Below are 14,929 nucleotides of genomic sequence, written 5' to 3' on the forward strand. Positions count from 1 at the left end.
ACCGTGGGCTCGGGAAGCAGGAAACAAACCCACCAGCTCACTTGAAGGCCACTTCCTCAGTGGGGGGTTAGAGCTCAGATGGGAATGCACATGGGAGGCCCCAAATGTGAGCCTAGGCACCATCTGGCCCCTGAGCACCACCAGGTGTGGACCTGGGAACCCCGGCACTATTGGAGTGACCCCCAGTGCCCCCGAGCACTGCTGGGCCGAGCAGCACAGAACAGTGGGGCTGACCCAGCAGGCCTGCACGGGGAACTGGGCAGTAAGGGAGTGTCAGTAACGGCAACCCTGTTCTCGTCGCTGGGTGGGTGCCCCCAGACTTCCCGCACACTCCTCGGAGCTCCCTGCAGCCCGTCCCCACTGTTGCCTGCTCGGGCTCGAGTGGGCCAGGGGGCCCCCAAGGCAGGAGACTGCATCCCCACAGGTCCCACAGGCACAGGCCGGGCCCCAGAGTGCAGATTCAGGGTGCAGGCACGGGCCCTTTCTGGGCCACTGCTGGCCACGTTCACAGGGGAGTTGCTGGCTTTCCAGAACCTTCTGCTGCCCACCAGCAGGGCAGGGCTGATCCACTGACCGTGCCGCTCCGCCGCGCCGCCCTCATACACAGCCGAGACCACCACCTTCCCGATCGGGGAGTCCACGCCGCCTTCCAGGGCCAGGTCTAAGGCCCCCTCCTGGGAGGAGAGAGAGGGGCCTGAGGGAGCCGTTCGGGCAGTGGCCGGCGGGCCCCGGGGTCCTGCCTGTCTGGCAGGAGAGGCCCGAGGCTGATGGCAGTGTCTCTGCTGGAGAACACAGTCCCACCACCACAAGCGGGGCACCCCGGGGACCTGAGGGGTCCCCCACAAATGGGCTAGACAGTAGGAGAAGGGGCCCTGGGCGGGAGGGCCGGGAGAGGCGCAGAGGGCGCAGGTACCTTCTTAATGCGCAGCAGCCGGACGTCCTTCCCCATGATCTGTCCGGGCGTGAACTGGAGGGAAAGAGGGGGGCTCGTCCACCTGAAAGGTACAGGTGCAGGGGGGACCGAAGCCACCTCAGGGGGTCACTGGGGCCCTGACAGAGTTCATAGGCCCAAGAGCCATGGGTCTTCAAGCATCTGGGGAACATGTAGACACACACACACAAACACACACACACACAAACACACACAGAGTCGTACATCCCCAGTGTGAGGACCAGTGAATTAGTGAGCACTCCTAATTCACAGTTCAGTGAGTGTGACTGTCAGGAGCCACACACACACACACACACACACACATACACACACACACTCTCTCTCTCTTACATATACTACACACTCCCATATATACATACTCTCATATACATACACACTCACATGTTCACTCACACACAGGTAAACAATCATATACGCACACATATGCACACACCTACATACATACACACTCCCATATAGACACTCACATATAAACATACACACATAACACTCATACATACATGCACATACATACACTTGTACATACATACATAACTTCTACACCTACACATATGTTTATTCACACATAAACACACATATGGACACACAAGTACTTGCACACGCATACACTTGTACACACATACACACTTTTGTGCACACATATACATACACTCGCACACATATACATTTGTACACAAACATACACACATGTTTATTCACACACATAAATACCCAGACATACACATGTACTTGCAGACACATGCACTTGTACACACACACTTGTACACATATATACATACACATGCACACATGTGCACACATGTCCTGTCATATAGTTGACACAGGAGGAAGTCTTCAAGTTCAAAGAGCCAGGGGATTCCCAGAACCCCTGCACCCCACCCCCTCTCCAGGATGGCCCTGGCCCCAGCGCACTCCGATGCAGTGCACTGTCCCCCTCGCCCAGCTCCGGGGCCTGCTCCCCAGGGGCAGGCATTCTCTCTCACCATGGAGTAGGGGTCAAAGTTTTCCTCATATTTCCGGAAATCCTGAAAGCAAAGGGAGGGGTGAGGACTACAGAACCAAGCCCCGAGGGGCACTGCCAGGTGAGTGCAGGGAGGACAGCAGTGAAGCGGGTGGAGACAGGGATGAGGCTGGGGGGTGCAGAGAGGAGGCTGGCGGCCCCAGTAGCCAGAGCACCCCAGCAGGAGAGAAAGAAGCAGGAAGCCAGGAAGCCATGGAGGCATTGGGGGACCCTGCCCACCTCTGCCCATTCTAGGGGGTGCCCGTGGCTGGCGGGATCATCCTCGCACTGGCAGGTTGTCCAGACAGGCACAGCCGCCTTGCTGGGGTATCTCCTCCTGCCCGCAGCCTCAGGTCTTTTAGGCTCTGCCCTCATTTCCCCCATGTGCCCACGCTAGTCGGGGCCCAGGCTCTGGAGGTGAGGTTCAACTTATCTCTCCCCAAACTTGGACCACAGAATGACAGGCCTTCTCAAGAGGCTCTCCTGGGGCGGGGGGAGGGGGAAACAGAGATGGAGGGCCAGGGACAAGGCACGAATTGAAAAGGGGGTTGGTGCTCTGTGCTTGCCTGGGCCCAGCATCATCCACACCTCCCAGGAAGGCCAGAGGGCTCCCTGGGGGAGGGGAACCACACAGCTCTGCCAACTGGTTTGAGGGGTCTAGGGGGATCAGCACAAGATGCAGATGTGGGGTGGTGGGAAGCAGGAGCGGCAAGCTAGAAGGAGCCAGTATGGCGGGGTGGGGGTAGGGGTGAGGCCAGGACGGACAATGTGAGGGCCACACAGCATGGGCTCGAGCCCCTGGGGACAGGGAGCGAAGGAGAGGCCCAGGAGGTGGGGGGCACGGGCCTTGCTGGGCTGAGCGAGGCAGCAGCCTGGGTCTCGGCCCTCAGCGGCTGCATCCCGGCATCACGGGCCCTCCCCGCTCCTCACTTGCCGCCGCCTCCCCAACAAAGCCTGAGGTTCGTCTCTGTTTCGTCAGGTAGGGGCAAATGTGGCAGAGCTCAGGAGCTACTCCCGGTGCAGTGCTCAGGGGCCATTCCCAATGATGCTAGGGGGCCGTGCAGTGCTGAGGATCGAAGGTGGGGCTCCTCCCTGCAGAGCCGGCCCTCCGGCCTCTTGGGTTCTCTCTCTGGCCCTGTGTCTGGGGTTCTCTAGCCAGCTCAGAGGCCGCCCCCTGACCAGCCTGTGGGTCACAGAGGAAGGGACACAGCGAGGAGCAGGCGCGGGGCCGGTCGGGAGGGATTGTTCGGGGGCCGCTGTTCCTTCTGGGATACGCAGCTGTGACCCTGTAGGACCCCTGGCTCAGGGCAAGCCTTGGGGCAAGGTCTGCGTCTGGTATGTGCTAGAAGTGGCAGCTACAAGCCCTCACGGCTGGCGGGCACGGCACCGAATCCCCAGCCTCCACCCCAACAGAGAGACGGAGGGGATGGTGGCACCCCATATCACCCAGTCCCGGGCCGTGGACAAGGGCTGGACTCCCAGTCTGGGCTCTGAGCCCCCTCACCTCCCACCCTTTCTCCCTAGGGCTTGGGGCCCCAAGCCCCAAACCCTTGAATGTCTAGTTGAAAATCATTACGAATCACCATCAACTGCCTTGCCTGCGGCCACCTCCAGCATGATCCCCAGGACCACATCTGGTCCCCGGAGCCCTGTCAGGAGCGACCCCTGAGCACTGGGCCAGGAGTGCCCTCAAGCCCCCACCCCTCAAAAAAAAAAAAACACAGGAAAAAAAAATCACAGTTGCATGAATTAGGGGTGGGAGGAATATGGAGGCACTTATATGCCCACCGAGGGGCATGCAGCCCCCTGGACCTGGGTCCAGCACGGCTGCGTTTCCAAATCTCTCTGCATCCGTTTCCCATCTGCAACAGGGAGGGGAAGGGCCATTGTCAGGACTGATGGGGGCGGCTCCCATGAGGCCTTTGGAATGGCCTGAGCCAGCTTAGCCTTCGGGAGCTACCGCCTGTCGCTGCCAGGGCTGGACTGAGAGCAGGTGGCCCCTCACGGACAGCCCCAAGGGTCATCAGAGGGGCCCAGGTTCAGAGGGGGAGCTGCAGGACGGCCCTCTCTCTCGGGGTGTCCCTCTAACTAGTCCAATATCAGCTCCGTGGGTGGACCTCTGCCTCAAAGGTGGCAGAAAACCTGTTAGTCCCATACCCCTCACGGGCCGGCCAGGAGTGCCCTGGGCAGACAGATGGGGGGTGGGGGAGGGCTGGGTCCCCACTGGTTTCCTCTGTTTTAGTGCCAGGAGGGGTCGGGGTGAGCGGGGAGGGGGCTGAGTCAGGCCACCCCTTCCTTCCCTCCTAGGGCTGGAGCAGGGGCTCTCAGGGTTTCGGGGACCCTCCTGCTCGCTCATCTTGGAACAGAGAACAGCCAGAGAGGTGAGTCCAGGGCTCCTGCCACTCGCCCTTCATTCCACATGGCACGAAGCCCTCCCCACCCTCTGGCCCAAGGCAGTGGGGGGCGGGCACCTCTGGGGTTAGAGGCCTCCCAGAAAGTGAGGCTTGTCCTCAGAACCAACTGGTGCTTCCCAAGAAAGCCATCAACGAAGGGGGGGGGGGTTGGTCCACAGCACACGAGGGGTGGGGGTTTACTTGTCTGAACGCGGTCTGATAAACCACCATCCTCTTCAGCATCTCCTGGGGCTGCAGGCAGGAAACAACAGCGCCACACTGTGACTCAGGGCTCGCCTGCCCCCTGCTGCCAGGCCCTGCCACACGCCGCCCCAAACACACACACGGCAGCTGGCCGCGGTTCTAGTTCAGCACACGCCACCCTTGTCATCAGTCAGCACACTGGGGACGCATTGGACGGGGTCGCAGGCAACAGCAGGGCAGCTAAAGCTCCAAATAAGTGTCTGACACTTGGGCGGGGTTCGCTGGGAAAGGGATAAACATCCTGGCACGCTCCTTCCTGTGGGAAGTGGGAGGTCAGTGCCACCAGAGGGGGCACACAGGAGTCCGGGTGACTGGGGTGGGCCCTTCCCTCTCAGGAGCATATCGCCCACTTGGCAGCCCTCGCGGCATGACCCGGGGTGTTTCTAGATCCCCGTCTTGGAGTCTGGAAGATTCTCAATTACACAGTGAGTCTGGGCTCAGCCCTGGGAAGCTCCTGGGCCCCGGCTAAGCCTCAGCTTCCTCGAGCACCACACAGAGGGAACGTTGTCACCAGACAATTGGGAGATCACACAGAGCGGGAGGGACTCGGCTCTCCATGAGTCTTTGTATCAGCGGAGTGATCACTGCTAGGTTCACTGTGGCTGCTGCGACCACCACTAAGTTACACTGCAGACCACCACTAAGTTACAATGTGGCTGCCAACACCCACTCTGTCACACTGTGGCTGCCATCACTAAGTTACAGGGTGGCTGTGGACCACTGCTAAGTTACACTGTGGCAGCTGACCATCACTAAATTAAGCCACAGCTGCCCACTGCTAAGTTCCAGGATGGCTGTAGACCACCGCTAAGTTACACTGTGGCTACCAATGACCACACTAAGTTACACTGTGGCTGCCCACTGCTAAGTTGTGGCTGCCGCCACCACCTCTAAGTTACACTGGCTGATTCCGTGGTCTGGGTGAGCAACAGTCCCTCTAGTCATGCTCACACCCATCCATCCCTGAGGCCGCAGAGAAGTCGGGGAGCCCACGCCTTGTCCACACTTGTACCTTCCTCTCTCCAGGGGCAGCAGCATCCAGGGGAGACAGCCCTTGTCTGCTTCCCTGGCGATGCCCTGGGGGTGTGGGGAGGTAGACCCCCCGCCCCCCCAGGCTTACCAGGACCTCGGCTTTCACTGGGTGCCGGTAGATGAAGTTGGGCTCCTGGTGGACCATGACGGGTTTGGAGATGGTGGACACGCCAGGGCCCCGAGGAGGCTGTGGGCTTGGGCAAAAGGTCTACAGGGGTTCAGGTAGGAGAGACCCAAATGAGGAGGGGGTTGTCCAGCGGGGCACTTTGGCATGCAAATTCACACCATCAACATGCAGGGTGGTGTGGTCCCTGCACCTGCTTGAGCCTACAGATGTGATCTCAGGCAGAGGACAGAGAAGGTCACTGACCACTGCGTGTGCTCTCAGGCCACAGAAACCAGTGGAGGGCTTGGAGAACAGAGCCTGGTGGCCCGGAGGCTGAGGGCAGCTTGGTGACTTGGGGCACACTCAGAGGCTCCTTCACTGACCTGGTGTTGTCCAGCCTCCTCCGTCCCTCGGGCCATGCCTCGACAGCACACAGATGCCAGAGGCTGGTGGTTGAGACCCTGCTGACCGGCACCTGAGACACAGGTGTCCCTCTGCTTGGCTCCGACACCCTCATTCGTGTTGAGTAGAGGTCAGAAGTGCAGAAGGGGTCCTTCCTTGAACCCTTCCTGGTGCCCCTGACCGCTGAGCATCTTGGTTTAACATCCCCTCCCTCCACCCCTCTGCAGGCCTTTGTGAGCTGCTCTACCCTCCACTGCAGGCTCATGCCTCACCCCTTCTCTACTCTTACACACTGCCTGGTGGAGCCTCCAAAATTCCAGGTTTTGGTGCCTTGATTTTTTTTTTTGGTCTGGAGGCCCCGAGGTGCTCAGGAATTATTCTGGGTGGTACTTGGGAGACCACTGTGGTGCCAGGGATCACACCAGGGCTGGCAGCACACTCACAAAGCAAGCAGCCTACCTGCTGTACTTATGGTTCCAATTGTTGCACACACTCTTCTCTCCTTCTGCTCTACCTGCTTAGGCCTTAGCTTGGGTGTCACCACCTCCCGGAAGCACTCCTTGAATGCTGCCTCATGCATCACAGCACACAGCAGTTTTGTTTTCCCTTTCCCATAGGGATAGTTTGCTGCTGATGTACCTCACTTCCCCATCAGATGGACTCAGGCAGGGGCTGGACTGCCCACTTGCCAAGGTTCTCCAGGAGAGCGGCTGGCACAGAATAGGTGCTCATGAAACATCTCAAATGAATACCTGCATGGCTCCACAGGACAACGGGTCATCGGTGGGTAGTTATGGCACCAAGAATCTGGCTGGCGCTGTGTGACTGCACAGGTCTTGAGCCAACAGTACTATACCCCCACCCACTCCACACTCTAGGCCTGTTGGTAATTGGACTGGCTATACAGGCTTTTGCTGCAGCTCTGGAAAACCACTCACCAACGGCACACAGGAAGAGGGTCAGGCAGGGAGGTGGTGGTGCAAGGGCCAAAGGGCTGGTGCAGGCAGGAGGAAGTGAAGCTAAACAGTAGCCCCCTGCACCAGGAACAAGCCCAACTCTGAGGGTCTTTCAGACATTTAGGGTCCAGTTCTTCAGATGCCCCAGGTCTGAAAGGAGTCTTCACTCACTCTGTGCTAATGGGGAATGAACGGTGAGACATTCATGATTCATCAAGGAATCCTCGAGGAATCTGAGAAAACGAGCCCTAGTATTAAAGTTTTACCCCAAAGACTTTCAGTTTACCTCTAAGCCTATGTTTGCTGTGTCACCCAAATTTTCTTGGACCTGAATCTGTCACTGATCATAATGTCCACTGTGCCTCTATAGTTTTAACTTAGAATGGGCTCATGCATTATGTTCTTTGTTCCTCCTAAAGGTGCCATGAACATTCCCATTTTCCCAAGGATGACACTCAGGCTCGGATAAAGTGAGGTGGCACCAGCCCAGAGTTCTCCAGCCATTTTGTGTCCCAGCCTGGATGGGAACCCCAGGGGTTGCATCGTGCCCACTCTATGGTTCCTCCGCCCTGTCCCCCATGTAGTATAACATCCCTCAAGGCTCCCACAGATCTTTTACCCTACAGAGATGCTTCCAACTTCCCATGAGCACCTCCTCACCATCACTCCACCTAGACTATGCTGATTTGGTGGGGAGGTTTGGGTCACACCTGACAGTCAGTGCTCATGAGACCATATGCAGATCCAGGCATTGATGGATGCAAGTTAAGGGCCTCAACCCCCATGTCCTGTGCTGATTTTATAGCCAAATCCTGCCTGGTCCCTGGCTTGTCCTTCAGATGGCAAAGCCTGAGACAGACAGGGCTGCAGATCCCCTCTGCGTCCCTCAAATGGGGAGAATGGACCCGTGCACTAGGGCTCACTCAGTCCCCGTGAACCCGGCCTGGCTGGGTTCTGGGGAAGGACCTCCCTGGAACAGAGAGGCTTCTCCCTGTCCCTGCAGCTGATGAACCCCACTGCAGGCTCAAGAAAATCCTTGGAGATCCCTGCAGGAGGCTGCAGGCCTGTGGGCATCTGACATTTTCTTCACTCGCACTTTCTTCCCATAGCATTTCTGCATGAGCTGAGACCATCCAAGTTTCTCTTGATGCAGAAACTTCAGGTGGGGAAGGTTGATTGAAAAACAAGCAAACCAAACAAACGAAAAAAACCCACACAAACTGATCTGAGACCACTGGCTACCCTTCGCTCAAGTCCTCTAATCACCCACCTCCCCTCAATTCCCCTCACTCCCCCCAACAGACCCACTTGATAAACTGCTTTAGAATGGACTCCAGTCAGGCCCCATGGAGCAGGGGGATATGTGTCTTCCTCTCCATGAGGTCAAAGTTCCATGGCTTCCTTGGGGATTAGTGCTCATGAAATAGTCATTGGATTAAGAACAATGAAAAACAAATGTTCTTTTAAAAAAAATGAAAAAGAAAAGAAAAACCACTGTTCTGTCTATTTACAGTAAAAAAAAATCTGAATTATCTGTATTGTTTAAACAACACATTTAAAGACTTCTAGGAAATTGACATCATTTTTGCAGTTGGAAGTTAGCCAGTTTCTGCCTATTGTACACCAAAAGCCAACGTCATTGGTTAGTGCTATAGAAAATAGGGCTGTCAGGCTGGAGATAGTACAGTAGGCAGAGTGCTTGCTTTGCACACAGCTTACCTGGGGTTTGATCCCTGGTACTACATATGGTCCACTGTGCCCACTGGGAGTGAGCCCTGAAGGCAGAGCCAGGAGTAAGCCCTGAGCACTGGTGGGTGTGTCCCAAATACAATAAAGAAAGAAAAAGAGAAAATGGCACTAGCATTGGACAGTGTTATTACTTCATATAGAGCCCAAGATTACTCCCCCTTTTTTGATGCATATGTCGGGGGAGGGGAAGTGGTGCTCAGGGCACCATGAGGTACTGGGAATTGAACCTGGAGCTACCACATGAAAACTGCATCCCAGCCCTGCCAGCCCTCTCCCTGGTTGAGACCCTTCTTTTTTTTTTTAGTTTTTTGGGTCACACCTGGCGATGCACAGGGGATACTCCTGGCTCTGCACTCAGGAATTACTCCTGGCGGTGCTCAGGGGATCATATGGGATGCTGGGATTTGAACCCGGGTTGGCTGCGTGCAAGGCAAACGTCCTACTTGCTGTGCTGTGCTAACGCTCCAGCCCCCTGGCTGAGACCCTTCTTTCCCCCCTTTTTTCCCTTTTTCACCTAGTTAAAGTTGGGTTGATTCCCCATATTTAAGACTTTCTGGGCTGCACCCCAACATTCTGGCTTTCATAAGCTGAGCCTTGCAGCTACTACATTGCAAGTGACCAGCAGAGGAGTGAAGAGAGCTCTGGACACGTCACTCTTCCTAGTTATCTCTGTAATTCATCCTAAAACACAGCACTGCAAAACCAGCAGAAACCGTGCACATGCAGGACTTTGAGTGCATGCGCGCGCACACACACAAACACACACACACACACACACACACACACACAGAGGGCGTGGCACACAGAAGCCCTGCCCCCAGCATGCACAGGTGCAGAGGGCGGAGCATGCAGACATCCCATCCCCTCCCAGCATGCTCGCTCCGGGGTACCTTTGGCGTGGGCGGCGGGAAGTTGCGTTCTGGGACTGGGGAGTTGAGGGGCTTCCCGCTGTGGTTCCTGGCCTCCCAGTCCTCTGTGGGGTTGCCCATGTCCCCGGTGCGGAAGGTGTGGCTGCCCAGGGCCTCCTCCAGGGCCGAGGGCAGCGGACGGGTGGGTGTGAGGTCTTGTGTGGGGATGGATGGTGGGGGCGGAATGGGGATAGGGGGCGGCGTGTGCTGCACCCAGGGTGAGGACGAGGCGGTCGCGCGCCCAGATGCGGGCAGGAGAGGGGGCGCAGGGATCTTGGCGGGCGGGTTGGAGGGGGGCGGGTGGGGCATCACAGGCAAGGCCGAGGACGTCTTGGGGGGATAGTAGAACATGTCCAAGGGGATGTCGTCCAGGTCGGTGGTGTGGAGGTGCAGCCCGCCTGCGAAGCGTCTCAGGGGCGGGACCAGGGGAGACACAGAAGGCGGGGGAGGAGGGGGCCCCGTGGGCATCTGTTGGGGGGTGGGAGTTTTCAAGGAAGTTCTGTCACTGACTGGAGCACCGGAAGTGCTTTTCTGCCCTGTGTCTCCTGGTGCTGGGAACCCTCTGCCCTCCCAGGCAGTGCCAGGGACTGGCACTGTTCTGCCAACTGGTGCCCTGCTAGCCCTTAGTGGGCAGCCGCGAGGGAAGGCCCATGGCAGGCGGGTTGCAAGTTATGCCGTATGTGGGCTTCAAGTAAGGGGCCCCTAATATTAATCATGTAAACTGGAACACAGTTGCCAGACAAGAGGAGACCACAGGCACCAGCACCCAGCACTAACTGGGGCCGGCTCAGAGTGCTAGACCTTCATGACAGGTCAATCTGGAGACCCGCCCAGGAGAACAGCTATTTCAGCAGAACAAGTCAGACAGTGGCCGCTTTGCCTCCTCTGCGGTCCCCAGGGTGGGCCTTGGTGAAGGCCAAGGTGGCACTGGTGGAAGGAAGGTGTGTTACCTCTGGAATCTCATTCTCAGCAGAGGAGATCTGCTCGAGACGCGTCTGACACAGCCTTTCCACCCAGTACTGAATCTTTTCCGATTCCTCAAGGTCTTCCCGCTCTGTCTCTGACACCTGGGGCCCCAGGCCGGCATGAAAAGGAGACAAAGGGTGCACCCAAGTCACGGTGGGGCATCTGAGCATACCCCACACTCCGGCATGGGAACTGAAGGGGAGAGGGTGTGGGCGCTCGGGTACACGGAGACTTCACTGCATTCATAGGCAATGTATGAGCTCGTGGATTATTGCACGGATTAGCTGGACCCAGGATCCCCACAAACCCTGAGGGTCTGGTGGTCCTCCAGAAAGGGGTCCCTTGGTAGAATCTTCCATGAGGATAACTTGACTCTCCCCAACCCTCTTCCAGGCTGCCTTGTCCTTGTGAAGCGTAGGTTTGATCTTATATTTAATTGTGCCGCTAATTTGTTCCTAATGCCAGATCTAATTCACTTCACATATTCCAGGGCTCCTCTGATTTCATAATCTAATCAGCTTGGCATTCTGATTCATGCCAGCATTAAAAGCAAGCAGAAGCAACACTATCTCCAACAACCGGGAGTGAAGGTCACCCATTCATCTAGAACATAGGAATTAGTTCTCAGGGTTGCTTTGGGCAGTGTTGGAAGGGGACACCCTCAGATACATGCCAGCCTAAGACATACCCCGTATCCTGTATCGAAGGCTGTGTTCCAGACTCCTAGCCTGATTGAGGAATAGCTTCAGCCCCTGCCTGCATCAGGGAGTTCATCTCATTTATTAAAAAATTTTTTGTTTGCTTTTGTTTTTTGGCCATATCTGGCAATGCTCAGGGATTATTCCTGGCAATGCACTCAAGAACTATGGGGATGCTGAGGATAGAACCCAAATCAGCCACATGCAAGGAAAGCACCTGACCCGCTCTATTATCATTACGGCCCCAAGGGGTTCATCTCATAACCAGCCCCTCAGAGCACAGGCAGCCTGGGACTCCTGACCTTGGAGAGGTCACACCGTCAGAGAAGTGGTGGGCCACTAACTTCTGTCCAATCAGAGGGGTTGTCTCTGATCTGCCATGCCACTGACTCACAGACACCCTGCAGGTGGAGAGGCCTCAACATGGGCTCCCGTCTGGAGGGGGTAAGGCTAAGAGTCCAGCTTTGGGTTTCTACCTGGCACCCAGATGTGTGGAGGGCTAACCTCAGGCCTACACAGGGCTGGCCTCAGACTTACACTTGATCAGGAGGCTGCTCCCATCTCAAATGCGCCCCTAAACCAGCATCTAGTCTCAGGTGAGACTGGCAAGGGGGTGACCTCACTCTGCAGACTGGGTGGCCCATCACTCGACCTTGGGCTCTGTTTGGGGAGAACAACTCCCAGCTGCTCCACCCAGGGGAGAGATGCGGATCGAGCAAGCCCTGTCCCAGGGAACGCGCCCCTCCCCTCCCTGTGGACGGGACACCTACCTCCTGAGCTAGCCGGTTGATCTTCAACTGTTTCTCCTTTTCCAACATTTCCTCTTTCTCTTTGTACAGCTTTTGCTCAAACTCCAGCTCCTTCTTATTCTTTCTCAACTCCTGGAGGCTGTCGTACTTGGCTTGCTTCTTGTCCTTCCCTCTCTGAGCAGGTGTGGTATTGTTCACGTGGCAACAGTTACACGGCAGTGCCGGGACGGTGCAACACACATGGCATGTGACCCTCACACACAACCAGGCTGCCGGCCCCCGAGGTGCCCCGGCATGTATCGTTTGCCAGCCAGCAACACTCACTTGCCAGCTCACTGACTAGTTGTGTGACCTCAGCAAAGTTCCTCTCTGGGCTCGACTCACTTCATCTCCCAAATGGGGAAAATACCTGCCCTGCAGGCTTGCCACCTTGAACTAACAAAATATTGTCTATGAAATAGCTTGTAAACTTCAAAAAGATTTTATGAATAAGAGGCATTGTATTTCTTTCCTACTGTCTGAACAATGCCGTCTCCATCATTCTGGATGTGCAGATACCACAGATGCATCCTTGGGACTCTAGAAAACAGGCAAACCTTGTTGGTACTGATCCCTTTAGTCTTGGGGGGGGGGTGGAGCCAGCCTCAGCACCAGGGAGAAGAGGGCTTGCCAGGAGGCTTAAGCTCCTAACAGTTTCATCCTAAGGGGTCCAAACCCATCAACCCCTAGGGTCAGGCCCCAGAACTGAGGACTAGACAAAAGCTTCAGTACTGGGATGTGGGAGAATGGCCTGACTTTTCACTGACCCATCGGGACTTGAGGTGATTTAGGGACAGAGATATGAAACAAACAGGCGGGTTACTCTCCTGTTGGAATTGAACAAAGCCTACTTTCCGAGATATTTCTACTATGGGGATTCAGGGAAATCCAGGCAGTGGGGAAGGGAGAGAGCAGACACTAGTGGACACAGAGTGCTTCTACACCCCAGATGGCTGGCAGTGGACTCCTAGGGAGGTATTCATCCCATAGTTTTTGATGAAGGCACTCAGAGAGGCAAAGCCCCTTGCCAGAGGTCAAACATCTAGTCAGTGGTGGTGCCAAGATTTGAATGCATCTCTCGTAGATGCGATTGTGCCCACTGAACCGGGTGCCATGGGCCACAGGAAGGGAGAGTGTCACACACATACACACACAAACACAGGGAAGTCAGAGCTAGCACTCAGGTGAGGGGACAGCAGAGACAGCCCACACACACACGGGACGTTCTGGAGGAAGAAGAAAACTGCGTGTTCACTGAGCTTACCCCAGGGTCCGCACTCCTTCCTGGCACCTGCTCTTCGGATTCATGACTCACCCCTGTACCCACAGCCAGGAATGAAGAACTGAGTACTCAGCAGTGGTTATGTGATGCATATCCAGAGCTAGAGGGACATACCTGGCCGTGATGGGCCCCTGCCCACATCATCCCACTTCCCTGCCCCAAGACACCCTGTGCAGAAAATATACTTGCACATGACCCCGACTCTGGGAGAGGTCGAGGAGCTGCTTGAGAACATGGTTCTGTTGCTTCGACACCCTGCTCAGTCCCTGCCGTGGATGTTCCCTAGACTCCCTGCCCTCATGGGACAGGTTCGGACAAGTCCCAGGACGAGTTGCACACATTCTGCTCAGCAGCAGTGTCTGAGCACACGTTCCTGCTGCCCAGGTAGAAAGGGATCATGCGAATTGTTAAAATCCCCACCAGAGGGCGTTTGCCTTGCACATCACCAACCCAGGTTCGATTCCCAGCATCCCACATGGTCCCCTGAGCACCGCCAGGGGCGATTCCTGAGTGCAGAGCCAGGAGTAACCCCTGTGCATCGCCAGGTGTGACCCAAAAAGCAAAAAAAAATAAAAATAAAATAAAATAAATAATCCCCACCAGAGCCCACCTGTCAGAGCCAGAGATGCTGGGGGGGTGAGGTGGGGGAGTGACACAGGAATGCCATGACTACTGTTCCATCTCTGAGAAAGTGGCTCCTGCTTCCAATGTCCCTCAGCTTTGCCTCTTGAGTGCAGAATGGCCCCTTCTGGGCAGTTTCCTAGCTGCGCAGGAACTTGCCTTCTTGCCAAACTGCGGGGGTCTCTAAGCTGCCCTGGTCTGGTCATTGGCTCCAGGAGGGCTGGCCGTAGGGCTTAGGCAGACCATGATTCCTCAGTGGGCCCAGGTTTTATGAGATCACGGGCCTGGGATCTTGGGTCCCGGGGGGGTTACAGCAATTACAGCAATAGAAAGCATCGAGTCTTTGCTTCTCAATTAGAGGAGTTGTGTGCATGGACGGTCATGACCACCAAAAGGGTTTTACTTGGGGACTTGGGGACCCGGCAGCCTGGGGGAACTGTTGGTACCTTTTTGGATCCAGCTCAGAGATAGGACTCTGCTGTCCTCTCAGCTGCCGGTTAACCCCACAGCAGATACACCTGCCCATCGGCACCAGGTATTTCGAGTGCAGGCATATGAAGGTGGAAACTGCTGGTCTGGACTGAGCAGAGATGCTGATGGAGGCTGTGCTCTTGATTCTACCAAAAAGCAAATTTCCTCTCCTTGGGAAAGGAAATAACAAGTCAAAGCACCAGGGTCTTTTTGGACTAAGTGAACTTAATGAGTAGGGAATAAAGTTCAGCAATTTTCAAGAGGCATAATTTCCGATGCTCTATGTGTGTATGGGGGGAGGGTGCACACACATGCATGTGTGTATGTGAAGGACACCTTTC

At 55.9% G+C, this 14,929-nt stretch overlaps 1 protein-coding gene across 1 annotated transcript in view; it reads right to left on the bottom strand.

Annotated features, from left to right (window-relative positions):
- Positions 1-14,929, bottom strand: part of USH1C (USH1 protein network component harmonin) — a 42,001-nt gene that overhangs the window by 1,492 nt on the left and 25,580 nt on the right. The window contains exons 16-23 of the mRNA XM_004621664.2: positions 12,197-12,349; positions 10,713-10,829; positions 9,745-10,230; positions 5,730-5,849; positions 4,547-4,597; positions 1,936-1,977; positions 914-967; positions 575-674 (exon numbers count right to left, since the gene is read on the bottom strand). Of these exons, the coding sequence (XP_004621721.2) occupies positions 575-674; positions 914-967; positions 1,936-1,977; positions 4,547-4,597; positions 5,730-5,849; positions 9,745-10,230; positions 10,713-10,829; positions 12,197-12,349 (1,123 nt within the window). The remainder of the gene's footprint in view (positions 1-574; positions 675-913; positions 968-1,935; positions 1,978-4,546; positions 4,598-5,729; positions 5,850-9,744; positions 10,231-10,712; positions 10,830-12,196; positions 12,350-14,929) is intronic.

This window comes from Sorex araneus, chromosome 6, assembly GCF_027595985.1.
Source record: "Sorex araneus isolate mSorAra2 chromosome 6, mSorAra2.pri, whole genome shotgun sequence".
NCBI classification, from domain to species: Eukaryota; Metazoa; Chordata; class Mammalia; order Eulipotyphla; family Soricidae; genus Sorex; species Sorex araneus.